The sequence below is a fragment of the Gadus chalcogrammus genome, chromosome 18 (assembly GCF_026213295.1).
Source record: "Gadus chalcogrammus isolate NIFS_2021 chromosome 18, NIFS_Gcha_1.0, whole genome shotgun sequence".
Classification (NCBI taxonomy): domain Eukaryota; kingdom Metazoa; phylum Chordata; class Actinopteri; order Gadiformes; family Gadidae; genus Gadus; species Gadus chalcogrammus.
Genome location: NC_079429.1, coordinates 20,348,465 through 20,373,437, shown reverse-complemented (window position 1 = coordinate 20,373,437; position 24,973 = coordinate 20,348,465). Strand labels below are relative to the sequence as shown.

General features: G+C 42.3%; 1 protein-coding gene across 1 annotated transcript in view; it reads left to right on the top strand.

Annotated features, from left to right (window-relative positions):
- The window catches only part of LOC130371465 (glutamate receptor ionotropic, delta-1-like), a 660,658-nt gene extending 648,212 nt beyond the window's left edge, over positions 1-12,446 (top strand). The window contains exons 14-18 of the mRNA XM_056577249.1: positions 683-878; positions 4,416-4,582; positions 6,572-6,812; positions 11,726-11,957; positions 12,039-12,446. Coding sequence (XP_056433224.1) covers positions 683-878; positions 4,416-4,582; positions 6,572-6,812; positions 11,726-11,957; positions 12,039-12,268 — 1,066 coding nt within the window. The 3' untranslated portion in view covers positions 12,269-12,446. The remainder of the gene's footprint in view (positions 1-682; positions 879-4,415; positions 4,583-6,571; positions 6,813-11,725; positions 11,958-12,038) is intronic.
- Positions 12,447-24,973: the final 12,527 nt, after the last annotated feature.

The window sequence follows — 24,973 nt, the reverse complement described above, 5'->3', positions numbered from 1 at the left end:
ACGGATCTCTCCAGTCCCTCTAGAAAATAAGGAAATGATGCACGACCATTCAAAAATATGAGTGGGTTTATAACGATACAAATCTTAATGGAAATGGGTGAAGTTTCCCTTTAAAGTCACTTTTAAGACTTAAATTGGGTTTAAGATACTGGTCCTTATAAGGCCGGAAGAGGGTTAGGGCCTCTTGCTAAAGGATGTCTACAGTTGAGCCTGCGTACATTAGGGTTCAAACCCGGTATGAACGCTGATCACACACCCTGCCCTTACCATCCTGTGTTGTCTTAATGTCGAATATCTAGTCTTGTATATATAGTCTAGTGGCATTCATGATCCTCCAATATATCGATCCAACAGCAATGAGGTTCTGCGGACCAGGCACGCGTCCCCAACACCTTGCACGCACCCGTCACTGAGTTGCGTAGCAGCACACAGGAAGTCCATTCACGTTCAACACAACGCTGCCTAGGGCTTGTAACCGTTTGTTGCAGAAGGGTTTCCTCTACTCTGAGATGGGTGTGCCAAAATGAATCTTTAAAAGCATGCGGTAAACTTCAATGTTTAAATATTCAAAGAGAGAAAGAAAATACTCAGCTCCCCTGTCAACTGTAAGAAGAAGGTATCATTGTTCTGCTTGTGTATGTGCGTGTGTGTGTGTGTGTTTGGTTTCTCCCCGCCCTCTCAGGTCGTTCCAGGACTTGTCCCGGCAGATGGAGGTGGACTACGGCACGGTGCGGGACTCAGCCGTGTACGACTACTTCAAGAACAAGGGGACCAACCCCCTGGAGCAGGACAGCACCTACGCAGAGCTCTGGAGGACCATCAGCGGGAACAGCGGCCTGGACTTCTCCGTGTCCAGCCCCTCGGAGGGCATCCGCAAGGTGGGGGGGGGGGGGTTGTGTGTGTGTGTGTGTGTGTGTGTGTGTGTGTGTGTGTGTGTGTGTGTGTGTGTGTGTGTGTGTGTATGTGTTTGTGCAATGTATGAGGGGAAAAATGTGTGTGAGTTTGTGTGTGTGTGTGTGTGTGTGTGTGCGTGTGTGACTCCGAATTCTGTGTGTGACCGAATTCATACGTTATTGCAAGTACTTTCTCTTTGATACACAACAATAATTAGTGTTTTCTAAAATCTCTGGTCAAATTCATTCCCAAATAACCAACTGCTTATTTGGTAACCAGAACCCGATCTCTGTCTCTCCCCTCGCTGCTACCTAGAATAAGGTACCATTTTCTGGAGTAAACAAAGATCATCCTGCACTATCTCGCATATGAGTCTGCAGGCCATTAAAACGTTATAATAGCATCAAGATCAAAAAGACAAACAAGATAATTAGCATTTGAATGGAATAAAAGGACGACTTAGAATCTTCGGTGTACAACAAGAATAAAATAAAGATGGGGTATGGAGTGCAGAAGGGATAAACAAAGGAAGGGAAGATGAGACGCTCATTAATTGGCACCAACAGAGACCGGCTGAGGGCAAGTCCCCTAGTATTAGTAAAACCTTGCTAGTATATTACTGACTCAGTCTAGACCACCCCTGTTACTCCATTTAATTGTCTTATTTTTTGTATTTGCTTGAATCTAGTGCTATATAGGGTAATTAAGGGGACTTAAGGGGAAAATTGGCTTTCTATGCCAGACTAAGACATGGCAAAATCGACCGGAATTTGTGACCCAGGCTGTGTGTTCATGAAGGAGGGCTCTCCCAGTGGGATGTGGCGGTAGGCCTGCCGTTATACACCAAGCTGAAATCCTGGCTAAGTCCTCACAGCTTCAGCTTTTCCTGGTATGCAGCCCCCCAAAATCCTTGGCTACATTCATGTCCAAGCTACCCATCTGTGTTTGCTACATTATCCTCACTTCTAATCGGAGATGTCTGCTGGACTGCCTTAAAATCCCACAGCATGTTGAATGTCTCCCGCACGCCAGAGGTCCAACCCGGGAGGGCTCCACTGGTATAATCCCCTCCTATCTGTGCTGTCCGACCATCACGCCATTCATCTTAGGGTCCCTCTGCTTGTCCCCGCGCAGCGGCCGAACGTACCATCTCATACAGGAACTCAAGGCAGGGAGTGCAGCAGCCCTGGTTCTGTATTGTAATTTAGTTAATTCAAGAGAGAGACATTGCACACTAAGACATTAATCTTGTGCAACAGCGAATATGCATTGTGCCAGGTTCTAGCAGATTTCTATTTTCCGACTGTAGTCCCTGGGCAGGTTGATGGAATAGTACATAAAAATAAGTATAGAAAAACAGAATAGTGAATAAAATAAGAGAACAAAACAAAGAGACAATATATAAAATAGATTAATAGAAACATGGTAGCAGATTCACAGGACATTCCCCTCCGCAACCTTTTGGAACCTGTCAAATCAGCTCCACACCATATCCATCTTCAAATCTGCTTTTTCCACCTCAAAAACATCTCAACATCCGGCTATCCCTCCCAGACACTGTTGCTGTGACCCTCAACCAATGTCAACAAAGTCCTGTTCATAGTTCCAAGCAAAGTCCTGGATAGGCTCCCTAATGTTTTAAACTCAGCTGCCAGCTTTCAGAAACGTCCTCACTGCGGGGTTAGAACAGTGCCACTTAGCGCTAACACCGCAACCAAACCAGATCTTTACCTGCACCGATGAGTTGTGACTTAGTGGCACCAAGCCCTGCAGCACAGCCCACCCTCATCATCCCCACTGGCTCCAGGTCCCGCACCATCTACATATCCTCCTCTTCACCTACAAATCTGTCCATGCCCTTGCCCCCAGTATCTATCAGAATTATTTTCCTCAGATACCCCATCTCAGAATCTGTGGTCCTCAGACACGGCCCACAGCTGCCCAGACCAATTGTCACTATATTGTTTCTGTTCCTGTATTAATATACTGTTATGTCAAAGCACCCTTGGACCAATTAATGCTATAGAAATTACATTTATAAATCGCATTATTATTATTTATTATTTTTATTAACGTAATGCCTGGCTGAAAAAGGTACAGCCGCATTTATTAGCTTTATCCAGTGAAAGGGTATAGATTACAAATATAATGTGAAGAATGTTAGTTACGACAGAGAGAGAGAGAGAGAGAGAGAGAGAGAGAGAGAGAGAGAGAGAGAGAGAGAGAGAGAGAGAGAGAGAGAGAGAGAGAGAGAGAGAGAGAGAGCGCGAGAGAGAGAGAGAGAGCTTTAGAAGGGGTTTGCGCAGATAGTAAAGTGCACCCTAGTTATGTATATGTCAAAACCACAAATGCAAGAGCTAGCTTAGTTACGGCATTGAGAGAGAGTGGGAGAGATAGAGAGCTTGCTCTTTGTAGTTAGGTGAGTGCTGCATGCAGCGCTATTGTTCTCTAGAAACTTTGGGACCCTACTCCTTCCACAATTTTTCACCTAGAGACTCCATTCCATTCCTTAGAATCACGCACATCTATAACATTTGTTTTAAATATTTAAAACTTTTTAAGATATTCTACTTTATTCTCTGACACTTCAACTACTTCAGACTTCGTAACTTGGTTGATTTTTAACCGTTAACCGTCCGTTCAAACATTTAACAAATAAACACATTTGTATCTTCAAGTATTTAAAAAAACTCAATTCAAATAAAAACTCTTCACTTTATTTGTTTCCAACCATTTTACACTTTTTTAATTGTGTGCATGTTTACATTGTTGACTCCATTTACCCTTTTGAACTCTGTTGAAGACTTTTCACTTGACTTAGGCCATTCCACATTTCTTTACATCTGCCTTTACTTAAACATATATTTTGCCTCACTCTGCACTAAGGACTCAATGCATCGTCTGCAGGAAATGCATTTTCGAGTTGCTCTTTTGCCTCCTCAAAGGGAATAAAGAAAGCGATTGGTGAACACAGGGAAACCCACTAGGATTGACATAAACAAGTTGTTTGTACAAGGCTGTACGTCTTACAGACCCACAGTTATGCGTGTTTCCATTTGAAAAAACACATCTAGTATACCTGGAGGGACCTTCGCTATTTATTTCATTGCTATTTTGTCCTTGGGTTAAAAATATGTATAAAATCAAAGGCTTATTCCAGTTATCTTGCCAAGTAGACTACATTTAAATTCAAGTTCTTAATTATGTTAGCATCATAAAATACATTACGTTTTACAACACCATCATTTGAAATCTTCGAGACAAGAGTGAAATGAATGGAGAAACAATGGCCTGCAGTTTATGGCTCCCTGACGTTTTTCACTTTTAATATTTAAAGCTACTTTGAAGTTTCAGAGATTTGAATAGATGATGAAATGTTCAATGGTCATTGTCCTGACCGTTTCACTTTGAGAAGTCTTGAAATCAGGTGGTAAACTCTGTTGTACAGAAGCACCATTTGACGGGTCATGGTGGTCAAGGTTCTGCTTTTTCTTCTTATCCACCCACACCCTCATCGTCAGGCGAAGAAGACGACCTACGCCTTTCTGTGGGACATGGCCGTCCTGGAGTACGCCGCGTTGACCGACGACGAGTGTACGGTCACAGTGACGGGCAACGGCATGAGTAGCAAGGGCTACGGCATCGCAATGCAGCACGGCAGCCCCTACCGAGACCTCTTCTCCCAGAAGTAAGACCGCCAAAATAAAAGCACCCTTGAGATGTGTCGAGGCAAGGTGTTGTTTTATCATGGTATTATTTCAGTCCTATCTTGTAGAATGATGTAGTGTTTTCTTTTTTGTGGGTCAGATTACCACAAAATGTTTACATACATAGCTTACATAATATACATATTAATCTCAGAATCACAGGCCTCCAGAATTATTACTCCCAAAATAATGTCCCCCCCCTGTGTGCATGTTGCATATTAATCGTAAAATCAGCAAGCCTAGCATGACACAAATTCAATAGCAACCTAAGAATTCCATGATTTTAAGGTTTCTTGAATTCAGTTATTTTCTGTACATACATCGACAGTACAGTACAACACAGTGACTTGCAACTCATGTAATTGATGTAATCTATTTGATATCATCAATAACATCATCATGGTACATTAGGCTGTTCCATCACTAAATCAGAGCACCTCTTTGTTAATCGTCAACGTTCTGCCATCCCCTTGGGGAGTCCTCCCCTGCCTGCAGATTGTTTGATGCACACTTTGGTGAGCTTGCTAATCACTTGCTCTGAACCCTAATTGCAGATCAGCTACTCTGCTGGAGTCTGACGGTGGCTGTGAGATGTTGAAGCACTGTGTTTGTCGCCCTAGAGGCTAGCCTGTCCTAGCATGTATTTTGAATTAATATAAAGGGATAAAAGTATAATGTAATCTATAATAACTAAAGCATAGACCTGAAATTATGGAATAAGGCTACATAATTCTATCAAACAAAAGCTCACAGATCCGTCTCACAGATGAACACCAGGCTCCTGTGGGAAGGGGTTTGCCTACCCAATAGAGGAACACAATTGGGGGGGGGGGGGCTCCGGAGCAGTCAGCCCTCCACACCTCCCGTGGTGATGCACCACATATAGCGGCTCACAACACCTTACTTCTGCCAAGCTTCATCTCACTTCACTGTGATTATTTTTATTAAATAGCCTTTCCCTACGTACGTTATTGGATATCTCATGGATATATGTGTGCAACCCCCCCACTATGGGGGAGTCTCTCTGGGGCTGTTAGCTACTCCCTTGTAAAGCTTTCCTAGTTGATTGGCCATGTTCTTAAATCTGTTTGTTAGTGGGATTGGATTGATTTTTGGTGTTGCGACTCACTAAACGGTTGGGGTTATTATCTATCTATTTTTCTTCTTTGCGTTTGGATTCAGGCCAGTGAAAGCCTTCCAGTGGCACCCACTGAGGGACATGCCGTGATACCCTTGCTGGTGTTAAATGGAGGGCTGGGCTATTGTATGCTGTAAAGAATTATAAAAGCCATTATCTCCTCCAATTAATCCCTTTTTCCCATGACCGTTGGGGCACTTGTGACCGTTATTTAATCACCGTTCCATTCAAGGTATTCGAAAACTTCTGTTGCTCATTTATGCAGAAGAAAAATAAGTTAGGCCCAAAGTGGGGTTTTAATAAGGGATATTTCAATAGAAGGACAGTGTTATGACTTTGAGCCCTTTTAAAATGTTAAGGTCAAACCTTCCTTCACTTGCTGGAATCAACCATGTTTTCAATAACTCATCAGAACCAAATCCGCAACCCATTAGTATAGCTATTCATATCATTTATTATACCGTCAAGAACAAGATTGGATATGTTTTTTATTTTTTTATTAAGTCGTACTTTCTCCAACATTACTTGCATTCATGTTTTTAGAAAATAACAATAATGATCTCTCAACTGTTCAGCGTTTACTCTAATGTTGACTTCTTGCCAAAATCTCCACAGTCTTCGATTTAAAAGTAATGTTGGAGAAATGCTTCTTTACTTTGCCATGCGAAAGTAACTAATGGTCTTGCAATGGTCTCTCAAGCACTTGCTGCAAGACCAATAGTTTGTGCGACCTCGAATAGTGATGGAATGCTTCCAGTGTTCATCCTCACTCAAACCGCCTTTCCCTCTCTCCATCCTTCCATCCCTCTCCCGTCCCTCTCTCCTCCTCCAGGATCCTGGAGCTCCAGGAGAAGGGCGACCTGGACATCCTGAAGCAGAAGTGGTGGCCGCGCATGGGCCGCTGCGACCTGAACCGCCACGCCAGCGCCCAGCCCGACGGCCGCTCCCTCAAGCTGCACAGCTTCGCCGGCGTCTTCTGCATCCTGGCCGCCGGCCTGCTGCTGGCCTGCCTTGTGGCGGGCATGGAGACGTGGTGGAACGGCAACCGGTGCCGCAGGGAGCAGCCCAAAGAGGTGACCGAGCACAGGGTCCGTCGGACAGGCCAGCGGGGGGAGGACACTGCCACACTCTACTTTAAGGATCCAGCCACAGACGCGAGCCCCGACTTAGTAGAGCTTCAGTACACCCAGCTGTAGGACAGGGTGCAGGGGGGTCAGGAGCTCAGGGGAGGGTTGGAGGGTCAAAGGGGGGGATAGATGGGATAGCTTTGGTGAGATAAATCACCCTATCAGCCAGAGATTGAAATCAAATTTGGTCTCTTAATTATCCTTTTTTTGTGTTCATTTTTTTATTTTCCAAGCTCACCCATACCCATTCATAATACTTTATATTGCATCGGTTGTTTGCTCAAAACATACATTAAAGCATCAACCATTGAAACCATTACCCTTAATATTCCACCCAACGCAATTAATTAACTTTTACGATTTATGTTTTTTTTACTGTTTTTTCACTTTTATTTACCTCAATGCGCATCTTCAGTAGCTTGACACTTCTATTGGCTCAGAAGAAAATGAATTCAAATCAGCCAACGGTGTCAGATTGTCCACCCCGCATATCCCCACATGAAGTGCAGAGAACCCATCCCAGGCTTCTTGCTAAATAACTCCCCAAAGCACCAAGTGCCATCAAGCCCACAAGATCAAATTATTGCAATGGGTATTTTGGTGTATGGTGTATTTTCTGCAGTGAGGCTTTGGGTCATTTCCTGAGCAGAAGGGATCCCCGAGAAGATTCAAATTATCTTTAGGGAGAGAAAAGAATAGCAGTGTTAACTGGCAACCCCTTTTAATAGTGGTGATCGTTTTGTTGGTTGTTGCCCCACGTTAAGACAAAAAACAAGATACTCTGGCCTGGATCAAACCTTTAGAAATAAGCATTTTAATAATATTGCTCTTTTTTTTAGAAGGTATAAATCCCTTGTGTCTGTGGTTCTCTGTTTGTGACCGCATTGCCCTCCGAGAAAATATACCTGACTACAGTAATCCATTAAAATCTGACAACATCTTCTAACAAAACCGATAGCCGACCACTACCTCTCGCATTTCATTAAGTAAATGTTACCTAAAAGCCTGAAGATGCAATATTTCTTTGCAAGACTGGTTTTATTTTACTTGAATATTTTTCCCAGTGTATTTTATTTCACCAAGACTGTGTCCTAGGCCTCCAACCTACCACCAGAGCTTCTAATAATACTTGTTATCATCTTATCCTCAGGAATTGATTATAAGGGTCATACTTTAATTTAATTTCTTGTCAGAGTTCATTATCACGAATGGCAATTAGATACAACAACAAAAAAGAAATACAAGAAAATGAATTTTAGCTTCCCATTTGAAAAATACCCCACAGCTTCAGTCTCTAGATAGTTTATATTACTAACATAAGACCTAAATTGTGTAGTTGTCATCGACCACAAAATAAAAGTGTCAGTTTCCCGCTGCAGTTATCAACTCTATCATCAGGTCTAGGGGCACAGACCATTTAGAGCGGGATGTAAAGGCTTTATCGCTTCATCACATTCAATAAAACAGAAAAAGGCTTGACTTGGATCCCTAAACTACAGTGTGAGCAAACAGCGTAGTCTAACATGCACGGGGTCTATCACTCTTGTAATAATGCCTGTCTCTCACAATACACCCCGGACCACAATCCCTAGTATTACAACTGTCACCTCTTCAATTTATATGTCAATCTGGACACCCATTTGACCTCTTTCTCTATTTCTTCTTCCTATCTTGTCTATCTATCCTTTTATTTGACGCATTATTTACACTTGACTGTCTGTGATTTCGTGCAGGTTGCTAAGGATTACAGACTGGCAAGGGTTTCTGGTCCATTGACATATAATGACATTACAACTGCTTCATCGGAGGGAAGGAGAGACATTTGGACAGAGAGAGAGAGAGGCTGGGATGAAGCAGAAGCTATTGATACAGGTCAGAATAGACCCGTCTGTAGACACTTTTGATCCAATATGTTTGTGTTTTAAGTTTGTTAACTTTATGTATTCTTTTATGAGAGAAAGAACAAAGATGCCCCACATAAGTAACTTCATTAGTTGCTTTATTTGCCAGAAATATAAATAAGTCGAGTCATGGTTTCAACATCTCCATATCAAGAGACATTTTGGTACATATTATGAATATCTGTATGTATTATTGTACACCTTGCCTTGGTAGTTTATGATGCTCCAAGCAAGCTCTTGAGGGAAAACTCCCAAGCCATCTACTAATCTTGCATATCCCATTAACCACAATCCTTTAAGTCTATGGTCCACCGTTTTAATGCATGGCACAAGCGCATACCTCACTTATAGATATATATTGTTATGTATATATCTATACATGGTCAAAAGCACAGTTGATTTAACAATTGCCTTTTAATTTCTACATATATATAATATTCTAGTATGTATCTTTAATATTATCTTAAATATGACTACAAATGCTACTTTTACATGCTGGCATTGTTTATCTAAATAAAATAAATAAATACAAACATTTTTCAACAAAAACATTTTCCTGAAGAAATCTGTGTGTATATACCAGAACTATACGTTTCCTCTTGAAGAGATCTCTAGGATAATGGTTAAGTAGTGTATGTCTGTATACTTATTTTATATTGTAATCAAGTAGTGTCCCCCAATACTACATAAAATGAGAATTTACCACTCAATCAGAGATGTTTGTTAACGTAGGTTAAGTGCTATTTCAATTCTGAATAGTTTGCTTTAGAATATGGATGATATAAACATTGCAGTAGGATTGCTTTGAAAATCTGCCATAATATTGTCAACTTGTTTGATTTACATTTCTGTCAAGCCGCACTTTTGATCAAAACCATTTATTTGTTTAGATTACGCTACTTAAAGGAAGTCATTAAAAGAAACACATTGCATTTAGATTTCAGTTTATTGTTTGAACAGTTTTGTGTGCATGATTAAAAAAGAAAATTGTTATTGGAATAATATGAAGGTGGCGGCAGAGTGGGAGTAACGTGTCACATTTTCACTCATATCTGTTTAATGTGTTCCACAGTTCAAACCAAATTTTCCGCCATGAACTAACAAAAAAAAAAGAAGATGTATATCGCATTAGTGTATCCTAGCTAGATCAATATATTTAGCTAGATTGTTAACCATCTAGTCTTGCCGGGACTGACTCGATTATATTCTCAGACAAACTAATACGTCAATAACACATGTGTTAAGCTAGAGCATCTTTAGCATTCCTAGCCACTACTGCCTCAACCTATTTCCAATGTATTTTGGGCAAAATTGATGGATTGATGGAGTGATTGATTATTTGGTAGACATGTGCCATCTGAATTTCTAGAACTAGTAGCTATCTCAACATTATTAGGATCACGCCTATCATGGTTTTCTAACTTGAATGAGGCAATGTCAGAGCCAAGCCAGACTACACGCTTTTTAAGCACTTTGTTGTAAGCACACATTTAATCAAAACCGGATGATAATATTCTTATCTATCTACCTCCTCTACTTGCTAACCAACACAGATTGCATACTGCATTGTAGCTGCATACAAAATGAGCATCAGCAGTGTCATTGAAGGGGGTTCACAGAGCTTCTGTGCACTGAGCTTCCCCTAAGGACAGTCCTTGTGCCGCCACTTGCTATGCAAGTCATGTTCCCAGGCTTGGAAAATCCCCCCCTTTGTCATCAGCTTCCGATTACTTCATGTTTCGAAGTAGTTCCACAAGGAACCTCTCTGTTGTCTATTAAAGCCCAACAAGTGTGTGTGTGTGTGTGACCGCAGGCATATAGCGATGCTTGGTCAGCATGCTTGTGGTTTTCATTACATCGTTGCCCGCTTCGAGGTCAATGCAGCGCAGAGGGCTAAATCTATCCTGGATTAATGGAGATAAGAAAATAAATGGATTTATAATGGAAGAATATACATTGAAAAACAAACCCTATGTTGGGCTACGATAATTGCCTTTTCTAAAAATATCCAGCCCACTTCTCAGAGATGTTAACTCGAGTACTTGTGTCATGGACTGAAATCCACCAAGGCCACTGTTTCGAGGGCTTGTAACTTGCAGATAAAAGATCGGCCTTGTTACTCATAATAGATTTGGAAGGTAAAAACTTGGGACTTGACTTGAGACCCGATGATGCAAATTACATGTCTGTTCGTTTTATGTTTTATGTTTAATTAGATACATTAGACATGTTGAGCGTGTCTTATGTTCATGGAGTAAACCAAAATGTGAGTGCGCGCTTGGAACAATATTGTGATGATTGGATGTCGGTCTAGCTCCTTGCCATGCTAGTGTTGTGGTCAGTGGACCACAACACTAACCAACCCAATCTAATAGTAAAACGTTGGCATGGTGACCTTACACTTCAGCCGACAACACTCAATCTTAATCTCAAAATATTTTTTTAAGGTTGATTGCATTTTTAATTTCCGTGCTTCATTTTACCCAAGCTCTGCATTAGGTGGCCGTTATCAGTTTAATAATTAAGTCCCACAAGTCGCAAAGTATTTAGTGGACTTATGACTTGAGCCCGCCTCTTCTTGTCACTGACCAAGTTTGATTTCAATGAGTGCATAAAGCTGTCTTTCTAAACCATTTGAGTCCCCTCATTTTTGCAAACAAACCAATGACAAGCATGACTGAAGCCCTTAATCAAAGAGCATACTGAAAGTTTTGGAAAAAAGGGTGAACACAACATCTTCATCAACACATTAGAAAAGGGGAGGGGGGGCACAAAAGTTAAGAATGCGAAAGACCTGAGATAATCTGAGAATCCGGCCTCACGCCAATCTCAGCCTCTGTGTCCCTCCTTCTCTCCCTCCACACCTCCTATCCCTACCACCCCCCTGCCATCCCTCACTCTCTCTCTCTCTCTCTCTCTCTGTACCACCACAACTCCTTCCTCCTCCTCCTCTTGTAGGACAAGGAGGTGAACCTGGAACAGGTGCACCGTCGTATGAACAGTCTTTTGGACGAGGACCTTGCCCACAAGCAGATCCCCGGCCACTCTATCGAGATCTCTGCGTTGGACATCGGCAGCATGCAGCCCGGCCCGGCCTGCTCCTCGCTGAGGGTGGGAGGGAGGGAGTCCATGCGGGACTATCCGTCCTCGGGCCTCTCTGTGACCACCTACCTCCCCGGGGGGGAGGGGGGCCCTCAGCTGCCTCCGTCGCTGTCGCTGCCCCACAGCCTCCCTCACCCTCACCATGGGGGGGGCACGCTGGGCCGGACAGTGGGCCACTCCCAGGCGCTGCTCCCTGGCAGCTCCACGCTGGGGCCGCCCACGCATCACCCTCTCAGCAGCACATCCATCAGCGGCACCATGCAGTGCAAACACAGGGCGCCCAACGGGGGGTTGTTCCGCCAGAGCCCCGGCAAGAATCCCATGCCAATGTCCTACCAGGGAGTCTCCGGAGGACCCATACCCGAAGCCATTGACCCCGCCCACAGCACCTCCATATGAGAAAGGGGGGGTTGACCCCGCAAGCAGCACATCCATATGATAGGAGGAGGGGGAGATTGACCACATCATGTCCATATTACAGGAGAAAGGAAAGGGGAGGGGTCAATGATCGACCCCGCCCACATCCCTTCTATAGATATTAGGAAGGGGTACGGCGTTCGGTGTGGTTCAGGTCGGGGTCTACGTAGGGCTTAGTGGACCCCCATTAATGATGGTGGGATGGGGGGGTCGGAGAATGTGTTTGTGTTTGTGGGATGGGGGGGTGCGGTGAGGGTGTAGTAAAGGAAAATTATTAAAAAGTGTACAATATTCTAAGATTTTTATTACTCATTGAGAACTACCACTGTTGCTCTGGTGTTGGGGGAGGGGGTGGGATACAGGCTGTGGCTGTACCTTTTTTCCTGTATATATTTGTAAATACTGACAGAACGAAGTGAAGTTAAAAGTGTATTTTGAATATTCTCGATTTTTGGAGTTATAAAAAAAACGACAAAAACACAAGATGATTTAAAAAAGGCAAAAAAACTACATATAAATTGATTAAAAATGATGACTGTTTGAATGGCTTTGTAAATTTTGTTCAATATTAAATAATGACGCGGAATTCATGGTGATTGTTTTTCTAAGTGCCGAAATCAGAAACGATGTCTCAACAAGTCGCTAATCGATTCCCACTGCACCCCTGGTACCACTATCTCTATCTCTTGCCTGTCACACTGTATTACGCAAAAAAAAATAGTTTTGGGTCAGTTTTTTGTTTTTTTCTGTGAATTCGAATTCTTTCATTTCATTCTTTAAAAAAAAAAAAAAACTTTTTTGGGCGTTTTCTTTGCAATGCAAATATACAAAAATGTAAACTCATTTGGTTAGATTTTTTAATTTGTTAGTTTAAGCTAAAGCTGAAAACTATTTTTCTAGGTGCTCCCCATTGATGTGTCCTCGAGCCCAGATCGCTCTGCTGGATCCCACAGTCTTATATGTTTAAATATATTATTTCTGTACCCTGACATAACTGCTAAGTATGGAGCAATGGAGAGGTGTGAAAAAGTGAGGGAAATGTTTTGGCAAACGAAAGAATTGAAGAAATTGGAAAAGACTCGTAAAGCTTGTAAAGGTGGGATTGTGACCATAAATGACCACCGGGGAATTTCAGTACCTTGAACTGGACTAAAGATGATAATGAAACAATATAGAAATTAACAAATGGCACGCAGAAACCTAAAAACATAGTTGTTGTTGTTACCTAAAAACATAGTTGTTATTGCTCCTACAAGACCATTAAAAGGAGATAGGCATGCCAAGTAGCGATGTTATCTATTCAATTCCTCTGAATGCAGAAGGAAGTAGGGAGCAGAACATCCAATCTTATGATTTTTTTTCTCTAACTCAAGGATGTAAAGGTGTGTCTCTCAACAAGGCACGCAGCAAAGCTATTTTCACAGAGAGAGAAAGACAGAAATAGTGACTAATATTGCAGGCTCTTACTGCTAATGAGGGCAGTAATCACCTATGGGATGAAAGATGGCTGCTCTCCAAATCTTAGATGACTGCCTTGCAGCTGGGATCCCTCGGTCATGCTACAGTCCATGAGAGTATGCTAGTAAAATTATTTTATTCAATATTGCTGTCCTATCCTTTCTTTTTCCTGAAACCTTGAATGAAATGATAACAGAGTCTACTTTATTTTGTGCTTTTCATGATCATGATTAACATGCAGTTAAGACCTTTAAAGGTTTCTACATATTTCTTCATGATCATCATTTCTTTCTTCGATTTGAATTGCTATGTGGTGTCCTGCTATAAAGCAAGCCAGCTATGAAGTATTTGTTTAAATTCTTCCCTTCATGAATTGTTGCCCTTTAGAAGTACTACAATGATTAATGGCAGCGTCTGTAACAATCTAGGATAATTTGTTTGTTTATGTTCAAACAGGCAGTATTTTTATAGTAATGAAATATTATTGAGGCAATACAACCCTGGACAGACTCGATGGATTTGGTATCTGGAATTAACAAAATCAGGTTTCTGCATTTATACCTAAATTGTATTTTAAAATTCCATTCATCATATTTACTATATAGTATACTATATATTTACAGTATACTATAGACTATATAGTATATGTTTATTATGTTACTATATGTATATGTTTTTGTGTAAAACAGCCTTCTGCTTCATTTCGGTCATCGTTGTATTCGTCCAAACTATGTGGGAAGTCACTAATTTACTTACCCTTACTGTGGTACTCTGCGCTTATGTTGCATTATTTTTTAAGCAACTATTGTGTTTTATTTGGTGGACAGATAAGGCAGAAATGACCAATGCACATTCTCAGTCATAATGCTTACCAGTCAAACTGTGTCCACTTCAAAGCAGTTTTCTCCCCTTTGTTTTTGTAATTCAGCGCTGTAAAGGTCAGACCTGTCTGAACCTTAAACACAGCTATCATCTAACACTTGTAAAATATTACATCTGTACAAAACGCACAATTTGTATGCGGCCAATCGCTAGTCAGATAAAACTTTTCTTAATCTGTAAACCAATCCTTAACTCATTTTGTAACATTTCAGGTATTTTACCGAAGCTAATCTCGAGGTCCAGAGTTTGTGTTCCTCAAACTGAAGCGCTGACTGGCTAAGAGTGAGAACCACATTTGTTTGTTATTGTTTGAGGGATTTTTTGTTTATTAGCTTCGAAAATTCTATGTGTGCGAGACATCTCTTGTAGCTGTTGAATTTAGGGAATTCAAAGTGTTAGAATTGAACCCGGAGTTGAGTCATTACACTGTTTCCACCCTCCTCCCTTTCACCCCCTTCCCCCTACGGGAAAGGGACAATGAAAATAATCTGCCATAGCATATAGTCTGTAACAGTACATCTAAGGGAGACTATTATTTTATTTATGAATATGCTGCTTGGAGTTTCTTAAACTTTAATAAAGAAATATGGTTTACAACAATGTAATTGGTGCCTGGTGATTGAAAGATGGTGCTGCTGAACTGCTTAACTTAACGGAAAGCTCATGAATCCTTAATATAAAGAACCAAAGGGATAATATAAAAAAGGATTCTATTTTTTTTTTTATTATGCCTACATTGTGTTGATCTCAGGGCTTTCTCTCTTCCTCTAATTCTCTCTTTCTCTCACACACACACACACACACACACACACACACACACACACACACACACACACACACACACACACACACACACACACCATTACACTAGATACAAGGTTTGTAGTCTTTGTTTAATCTTGTAGTCATTTTTTCTGCTGTGTGGCTAGCTTGAACATTGGACTGACACTAAACTAAGTGGATTTCGTCTAGTTTGGCTTCAGAGTCTGGCAGTCTGGGTCATTGAATGACTGTGCCACACCAGAGCAGCTGTACTCTCTGAAATGAGTCACTGGCTCCCTGTTTATTGACTGATAGCTGGGTTGTAAACTTTAATGTCTTGGTCAAACTAAATTAATGACTGAGGTGCCTGGTTTTATATTTGACTGATTAACTCCATAAACTTACTCAAATATAAAATGGACTGAATGAAATTAGACCAAAATTTGGAATTGAACCTTAATTTCTTGTTTAATAACATTATTATCCCATTCAACTCAGAACTCTGTTGAGCGACTAAGCCCATTTGCAGAGCTTTAGCGTAGTATAAAAACACAGAGGATCAGCCAAAAGTCCTCTATCTGGTCGTATTAAAGGGTCATATTATGCCTTTCTGTTTTTCCATTTGCTTTTGTGTTGTATACCGTTTTTATTCATGTTCAAGGTCTGCTAAGCCAAAAAAACCCGAACCCTTAAAATATCTAAAAGTTACCCGTGCCTGCCGATTTTTGATTTGATTTACTTCTGGATCCAGATGCTATAACAGTAATCCAAATGATGAAATGCAAAAGTAAAATAATTATTTCCAGCATGGTCTTTGGTGTTACACACAAGTTACAAATAGACAAGAATCAGACAAACGCAGACTAAAAAAAATACATACAGTTATTAGGAGGGGGAAGACATCACATGAAACACAAATAAATGAGAAACAAAACTGCTGTAAAAACTATCCAAATCACCATTAAGTATCCACCTTTTTCCATAAAATCTGCTTGACAAACTATTCCATGCCATAATACCAGTGTAAAAGATAGATTTTTGCCCTGCATTATTCGCTCTAGGCACCGAAGGTATAGGTACTGAATAACATTGTTTTGCAACACTTGGAATTTGTTTTGAGTCAACCCAGAAAACCATGCAAGCAAAATCCCCATGGCAACATTCACTGTCTGAAACACCTCATTGCCAGCCAGCATTTACTGTCGCTACAATCTGACATCAAACTGTCAGGTAAGTGCAGAAGTCCCGCCTCCCTGCTGCTTAGCCACTCCCTCAAACAAATCTATTTACAGCGTTGGCTGCTGGAGTTCGGCTCTGTATCGCCATGTCGAGAAGACTCTGTTCTCGGTGCGAGATCAAATTCCCTTTGCATCGACTTTTCAAAGAAGATGACATGAAGAATGGGTGACAGTTTACATTCTAACAACCATCCTCCACATTACAGCCCCAGCCTTGCATTGTGTTCGCTTCAAATGACCATAGTGACCAAGTGAACCATATGATGTAGAGCCGGGCATGACTGAGAACCGGGCTTCATATGGCTGAGAGCCGGGCATAATATGACTGAGAACCGGGCTTCATATCACTGAGAACCAGGCTTCATATCACTGAGAACCAGCCAACGTGCGTTGAAAGATTTTCTGTTTAAATCACCAAACAAGTATGGTAGCTACTAACCAGTGTTCAACAGTTGATCGTTGTGTAAAAGATTCCTAGCGTTATTGGGTTGTAATGTTTTGTTTAGTCAGCTCAAGAGACAAGGGGCCCTATTTTAACGGTCTGAAACGCAAGTGGGAAGCGCAAAGCGCAAGTAGCTTTGTGGGCGGTTCTACGGCGCTAGCGCTATTTACAGGCAGATAAATGACGCTTGCGCCACGGCGCAAGTGTCAAAAGGGTTGGTCTGAAGCAGCCTAAATACCCGTAGGTGTGGTTTGGGCGTAACGTGCAATGAACCAATCAGAGCGTTTTCTCGCCTTCCCTTTAACAGCGATCGGCACTTGTTCCATGGCGGATTGCTATTATGATGGCGGATTTGCCAGGCGCACGCCAAGAAAGGTTCACAACAGATGAGACCGAGGTGCTCGTCAGAGCAGTCTTAGACCGCGAGATGACTTTGTATGGGGATGGGAGAATCCCACCCAAAATTGCTTCGGTGAAAGCGGCTTGGGAGGCTCTCCCGTGCTGCTGCTGGGGCATTTGGATGTAATGGCATCCATGATTCATGGAAATGTTGTGTAAAACACAACATGCCACAAAGAATGATGCGACTTTTTAAGGACCATACTGTAAAGTACCACCTGACCTATCCAAACACCTGAAGCGCATTTTCAGTATTCCGAATGTACGTTCAATTACACTGCGTGTTTGTGTGTGTTTCCTGTTGAATACAATTTTGCGCACTGTTGCTGGCATAAGAAATGGGGTCATGAGCCATGTCTTCAACGGATAGCCGTTGTCCCCTAACAGCCACCCATCCAAGGGAGGATTCCCCTCGAATATGGCAGGAATGGTCGAGTTTGCCAATATGAAAGAGTCATGGCTTGAGCCAGCGTAATTAACAAAGACATGATTTATTCTACAATTAGCATCGGAAATGACATGGATATTAATCTAATGAGTTCCCTTACGATTTATGTAGGCTATATGAGTGCGTTTACTGATGGGGCACGTAGCTGCACATGGGTGCAGTCTAGCACCTAGGACGCCAGGGAACCCATACTTGGTTCAAAACTCCTGCTTTGTTCTTTCCTGGCTGTCAGGTGTAACAGGGAATTTGATGTATTTCCCAGCATGTCGGACTAGACCTGACGTAACTGCATGTATAGCCGAACTTATTGCCGATTGTGAAATGCGTCCAATAGAACTAAGGGGATGCTGGAACGACCCAGATGCATAGAAATGCAGTGCCGCTGTAACTTTCACTGCAACGGGGAGGGCATAGGGACAGTGTGCATCAGTCCCCAGCTCATCTGCCAGGAGATGGCAGATATCTGTGACAGCCTGACGGGTCAGGCGTAGCTTACGCCTGCATTCCTCCTCACTCAGGGAGAGATAGGTGTGTCTGGGCCGGTAGACCCTTTCCCCCCGGCGTCTGATCCTCTGTCCCAAGACGTATTCCATTCCACTGTGCAATAGAAAAATTATGAGCAACCTCAACTTAACTGGTAAGTTGCAGAGTAAGGTTTTAAATGGACTTACAGAAGGTGTCTTTTATTTCGCAGTCTTCAGAAATGTGGTTCCTGATTCTTGACCGTCAACCCACTTGGACAGGTTTCCTTATATACATGTGTCTCTTGCCACGTGTAGATGAGAGAAGCAAAGTGTATGCGCGAGGTGCACAAGCAATCCGTATGCATCACATGCGCATGTATGCATGCGCCCTTAAAATAGCATCTGAACAACGCGCCACTGACTTTAAACCAGGTATTTCCTGGTCTGTGGCGCAATTGTATTCTGAAACGGCAAAATACCGTTTGCGCCAGAACACGCCTCCTCCTTTTGCCGAACCGCCCGTTGGGGCGCAAGATCATTCCCTAATTTACCGGCAAGTGGCGGTGGTGGGAAAAGAACGCTCTGCGCCAGTTGTAAACTAGCAACGACACATGCGCCAGTGACTATGTCACTTGTGCCGGATGCAAGATAGGGCCCAAGGTCTCTGTTGACTGAAACACAAATTGACTGATAAAATGCATTGTTGTGGAAGCCCTGCTGAGCCAACCTGTCATCCCAGTATGAGGGACCCCCAAAGGAGGAAGTTGTTGCCTGCCATGTCTCTCACTTCAGTCAAGGGGTGGCCGGAAAACTACATAATGTCTATCTAGATCAGGAAATGCCTGGCATATCCTGAGCACAAAACAAGACAGGATGACCGTCGTGACATTCTGTCCCAAGTACCACCAGCTGACAAAGCTGTGATAGGACAGATATCTGTCGCACCTGTATGGAGAGAGTATATTACCAATCCAGATGAAAACCATCCTTGCTGTGTGCATAAAAGGATGCTTCTGTATTATTTGTACATTTGCGCAAAATGTACCTTGAGGAAATCATTAATTTGTAATTTCTTCATGAGTTATTTAGGTCCTGTATTATAGTGTAACGTTACGGTTCTGACATAAAATGTAAGATCCATAGTCAGAGTATGTTGTTTATGTTCTGCAGGCTATTCGAAATTCAAGCAGTTAGGCTCTAGGCCTGGTTGGTGCACCATGCAGTTAGGCTCTAGGCCTGGTTGGTGCATCAATCAGTTAGGCTCTAGGCCTGGTTTGTGCACCATGCAGTTTGGCTCGAGGCCTGGTTGGTGCACCATGCAATTAGGGGGAAATAGAAGCTGCTTTATTTGTCTGACAACCTAATTAGAAAAATAATGAGCAACAACAAAGTGTTTTATAATAAAGCAAATAACATGAAAACAAACATGTATTTTAAATATAATGGACAAGATTAGCATGCATTTTTAAGGCAAAGGATAATGCACATAATAATGCAACTAAGTGATTCAGAAACCCAGCTGGAGGCGGAGGCAGTGTTTCTCCTTTGTCTAATGCTGTTGGTGCCCTGACAGCAAAAGTTTTCCACTTTGCTGCGCATTCTGTCGCAGTTTCCACAAGTGCACACAGAAAATTATAAAATACACATTCAACGAACGCACGGTTGTTCCCGTGAATTTTAGCGTGAAAGAATTGGCCGTGAGAACGTTACATGTGAAATGTAAGATAGCTCCAACAGGTCCACGTCCAACTGACACCTCCTATCCCTGGTATCCACTGAATCCACTGATACCCACAGTGTTTACAGCTGCTCGGTACTCAGGGGCCTGAGCAGGGCCTAAGATTGAAGACATCCACGCAAAGCGCTTGACCAATCCCAACAGATCGGGCAATCAGACCAATCACCTCCCAAGTATGCTACTCGGGAGGGGGTCCACAAAGCGCCAGGATCAAAAACAGACCGTTTTTTAACAGAGGCTGAAAGCTGTTTTGCATCAAGGCATGTACAAATATTCTAATATCCCAATCCCAATACAATTATTTACCACAAAATACCATAATATGACCCTTGTATTTTACCAGGCAGTATTTGTACAGCTATGTTAACATGTCCTTGATAAAGTGCCATGTCATCAACTCTACCTCCCACAGCTAGGAGGCAGAGAAAAGGTAATCTGTAAGCTAACTCAAGACAACCGGTTCCTGCAGTTAATTCAACCAGCACAACCTGATCCAGCCACTCCAACAAGACCAAAGCGCACAGCCAGATTAGAAACTGGGACAAAGTTAAAACCAGGCACTTTGAAGTCCAAATGTGTGGAAACTTGCATAATTAATAATGAATTGTATCACCCTAAATGAAACGGTAATGTAATTTGGTCAGGGAAGGAGGAGACGAGTGGATGAGTTTTATTCATGGCTTTGCTTTCACTCTGTGTAAGGCATCACAGTGACACAGGAGGCTGACATCAGGCACAGAGGTCGGTGGTGAGGGAGAGAGACGGTGAATGTCACAGCAGGTCACTGTGAAGACTCTGCTTCAGAGCTCTTGATCACAGTTGTGACGAGGGTTCGCGACGCAGGCTGCTTGGGACCCCTGCTGAGAGAGTTAGAGAGACACATTCACACACACAACGCTAGAGAAACACACACACACATTCATACACAATGTAAGATAGACACAGTCACGCACACACACACACATACACAATGCTAGAGAAACACACTAACACACCCACACATACACAATGCAAGACAGACACACACACATATACAACGCTAGAGAAACACAAACACACAGACACACATGCATACACAATGCAAGACAAACACACTCACACACATAAAGAACACTAAAGAAAAACACACACACACATAAATACACAATAGACAAACGAAGACACACACACGCTACACGTACACATTGTGGCAACCCGGCCCGGGCCAATTAAGGAGATTCAGAGCACTTGAGGTGGCTTTTCCCCACGAAATGGTGTCCTGTTTGGGAGGAGGTGGTTCACTCACCGTACCGGGTTGCCACATATGGTGGAGGATGTGGGCAACTCGACCGACCATTTTTGGTTGGAATGCCAACCTCAAACCACCCCCAAACCATACAATGATGCAGCCGGAGACGACGCAGCCGGAGACGACGCAGCCGGAGACGACGATGCGGGAGACCAGGCCGCCGGAGACCAGGCCGCGGGAGACAAGGCCGTGGGAGACGACCCGCGAAACGAGACACGCCGGCAGCAGAAGCAGCCATTCTGCGCGCCGAACCGCCGCCCCTCCGCCCCTCCGAAAGGCCACCCGAGGCTTCAGCAAAGGGTGGAGAGATGTGTGGCAACCTGGCCCAGGCCAATTAAGGAGATTCAGAGCACCTGAGAAACAGGTGGAGAAGCAGGGCCTTAATAGCCCGCTTCTCCACTCACACTCCCAGCCCTGGAGCTCCTGCACGGAGAGACCGGTCCTCGTGGGTGACGGGATTCCACCCAAGAAGGAGGGGACCGTTTTATGTTATTTCTGTTTTGAAAGACTTTATTATGTTCTGGATTAAATACCTTTTTTGGCTTTTCCCCACGAAATGGTGTCCTGTTTGGGAGGAGGTGGTTCGCTCACCGTGCCCGGTTGCCACAACATACGCAATGCTAGAGATAAACACACACACGAACATGCAATTCTCGAGAATAACACACACACATACAAAATGCTAGAGAACACACTCTCACGCATACACAACGCTAAATAAACACTCATCCAAACACATAACTACGGAATGCTTGAAAACAGTCACACACATGCTTACGCAATGCTAGAGACACACTATCACACATTGAAAAATACAATGCTAGACAAACACACACACATGCATGATGCTAAAGAAACACACCCATACACATACTTGCACAACACTAGAGAAACACACACATGCACGTTTGCATACACATAAATACATACATTCATGCAGCCATACATACATACATACATACTGTACATATATGCATACACATATATACATATAGCAAAAGCAAATGTTAAACTTGTATTTCTCATCGCTCTTTGTTAGGTTCTAAATTCCCATGTGGTCATCACAGTCCCCTCCCCTTCATATCTCAACCAATCAGGACCTCATGCATTAACAGGAGTACATTAGCGTGTGCAACCCGCAGTGCATTTAAACAGGTCCCATTCATGCTTTCCTGTTTTCATTAAGACTGGTCTCAGCCCTCCTCCATCCCCTTCACCTCCGGGACTAAGCTCCACCTGGCTACAGAAAAGGTTATGGCGTCTTCCAGTAAGCTAACTCAGGACAACCGGTTTCTGCAGTTAATTCAACCAGAGAAACCTGATCCAGCCACTCCAACAAGACCAAAGCGCACAGCAAGATTATAAACTGGGAAAAAGTTAAAACCACGCACTTTAAAGTCCAACTATGTGGAAACTTGCACAGAGTATCCCACACAACTTCACAAATGTACACATAACTACCTAACTACCCACATACATACATACATAAATACATACATACATACATACATACATACATACATACATACATACATACATACATACATACATACATACATACATATATATATATATATATATATACATACATACACATACATACATACATACATACATACATACATACATACATACATACATACATACATACATACATACATACATACATACATACATACATACATACATACATACATACATACATACAAACAAACATAGATACATACATACATACATACATACATACATACATACATACATTGGTGGAGGGAGTAACTCAGCCCTGGACGACACCATCTCCTTCTGCAAAGTGAGGTGGAGCTTCGTCCCAGAGGAGACTGGGATGAAGGAGTGCTGCGACGAGTCAGAATAAACAGAGACAGGAATGAATGAGGATGTATAAACACTGAAGCAAGATAACCTACGCTTTACGCATGGAGGCTCGCGATGGATGAGAAATTAAAGGGAGGGGCCTGCAATTACAGTATTCGAATTTAGCATTGAAGCATGTAGATCAATAACAAATACACACACTTGACAAGCACAAAGAAGCATTGCTTTGCATGCACAACCACAAGCCTCCACACAACACACACAAACACACACATAAGGCAGATATTTTCTATCAAACAAACAAGCAATCGACCAGACATCAGGCACAAATAGATGGGCATACTCCCAATCAGACTCAGTGCCCGGCACTGTGCACGCGTGCCTTATCCCGAGACGATCCAATCTGATGATGCTGGACAAAGACCTCCTACAGTGAAGACCCAAGAACTTTCTCACTCCCTCGTCCCTCTATCTTCCTGTCTATTTATGTCTCTCTCACTTATTTCCTCTTTCCATTCACTCACTTTTTTATCAGCTTCTCCTTTATCCCCCCTCGCTCTCTCTCTCCCTCTTTCCCTCTGCGTCTTTCATTGATTTCAAGTTCTCCTTGAGCTTTAGCAACCTTTATCTCCTTCAAGCTACTCCCAGCTTCTTTCTGAAAGTTTCTCTGCTCTCTCTCTTTCTCTTTCTCTCTCTCTATTGCTCTTTCTCTCTCTCTCTCCCCCTCTCTCTCTCTCTCTCTCTCTCTCTCTCTCTCTCTGTCTGTCTGTCTGTCTGTCTGTCTGTCTGTCTGTCTGTCTGTCTGTCTGTCTGTCTGTCTGTCTGTCTGTCTGTCTGTCTGTCTGTCTGTCTGTCTGTCTGTCTGTCTGTCTCTCTCGCTCTCTCTCTCTCTCTCTCTCTCTCTCGTGATCTCTTTGTTCATCAGTCTCTCCCCCATGTTTCCTCGATTTAAAATCAGTTGCCTCTTATCATTAAGTCACTGTTAATTGATGTAGGTGTCTCCGTGTTTGGCTATTTGTTTTTAAATATTAGAGATGCATTATTTTGGTTGTTAGCGCTGGCTGGGTGTTTGTAACCATTGGAAAATTTCCCTAGCTGTCCTTATTCTAATTATTATTTTTATTATCTTTATTTCACGTCTTCTTAATTTTAATTGTATTATTATTTTTCTTATTTTTGTCTATACACTTGCAAGTATTTATAAACGAGGTATAGTGTATTTTTCTGTATATTATTATTTAACTAAATCTGTCACACTTTTGCCTGTCAATTTGATCGCAAAAACATAACATTGAAATAGTCCTTAATGTGATATTGTAATTAGTTAAACTTTTGTGTTGTCATCTTAATTAGCTCATTTAGATGGCTGAATCAAATTACTTAAGCGGAACTGATGTATCTTTTAACATCTATTTCGAATTTTAAAAGATGGTACAGTGTCAGGGGCCCAAGCATTTTTTTCTTCATTTGGGAGACTGCACTCCTTGTTCATCAAGAACTGAAACTCCCCCCCTAACATTCTGCTTATCGATCCGATTCCTCATCGATTCTCTTATCGATTCTCATTGGGTGAGAAAATTAGTACAAATGTGTTTGTTTGTATTAAATCTCTTTAATATCTGATCAGAAGTGCGTCTAGTATTAGGAAATTGTACATTTTCAAATCAATTGGTCTTGACGAAAAAATATATGTTTGGCTTTTTAACCCCAAATGCCATCATTATGTGCCATAAAA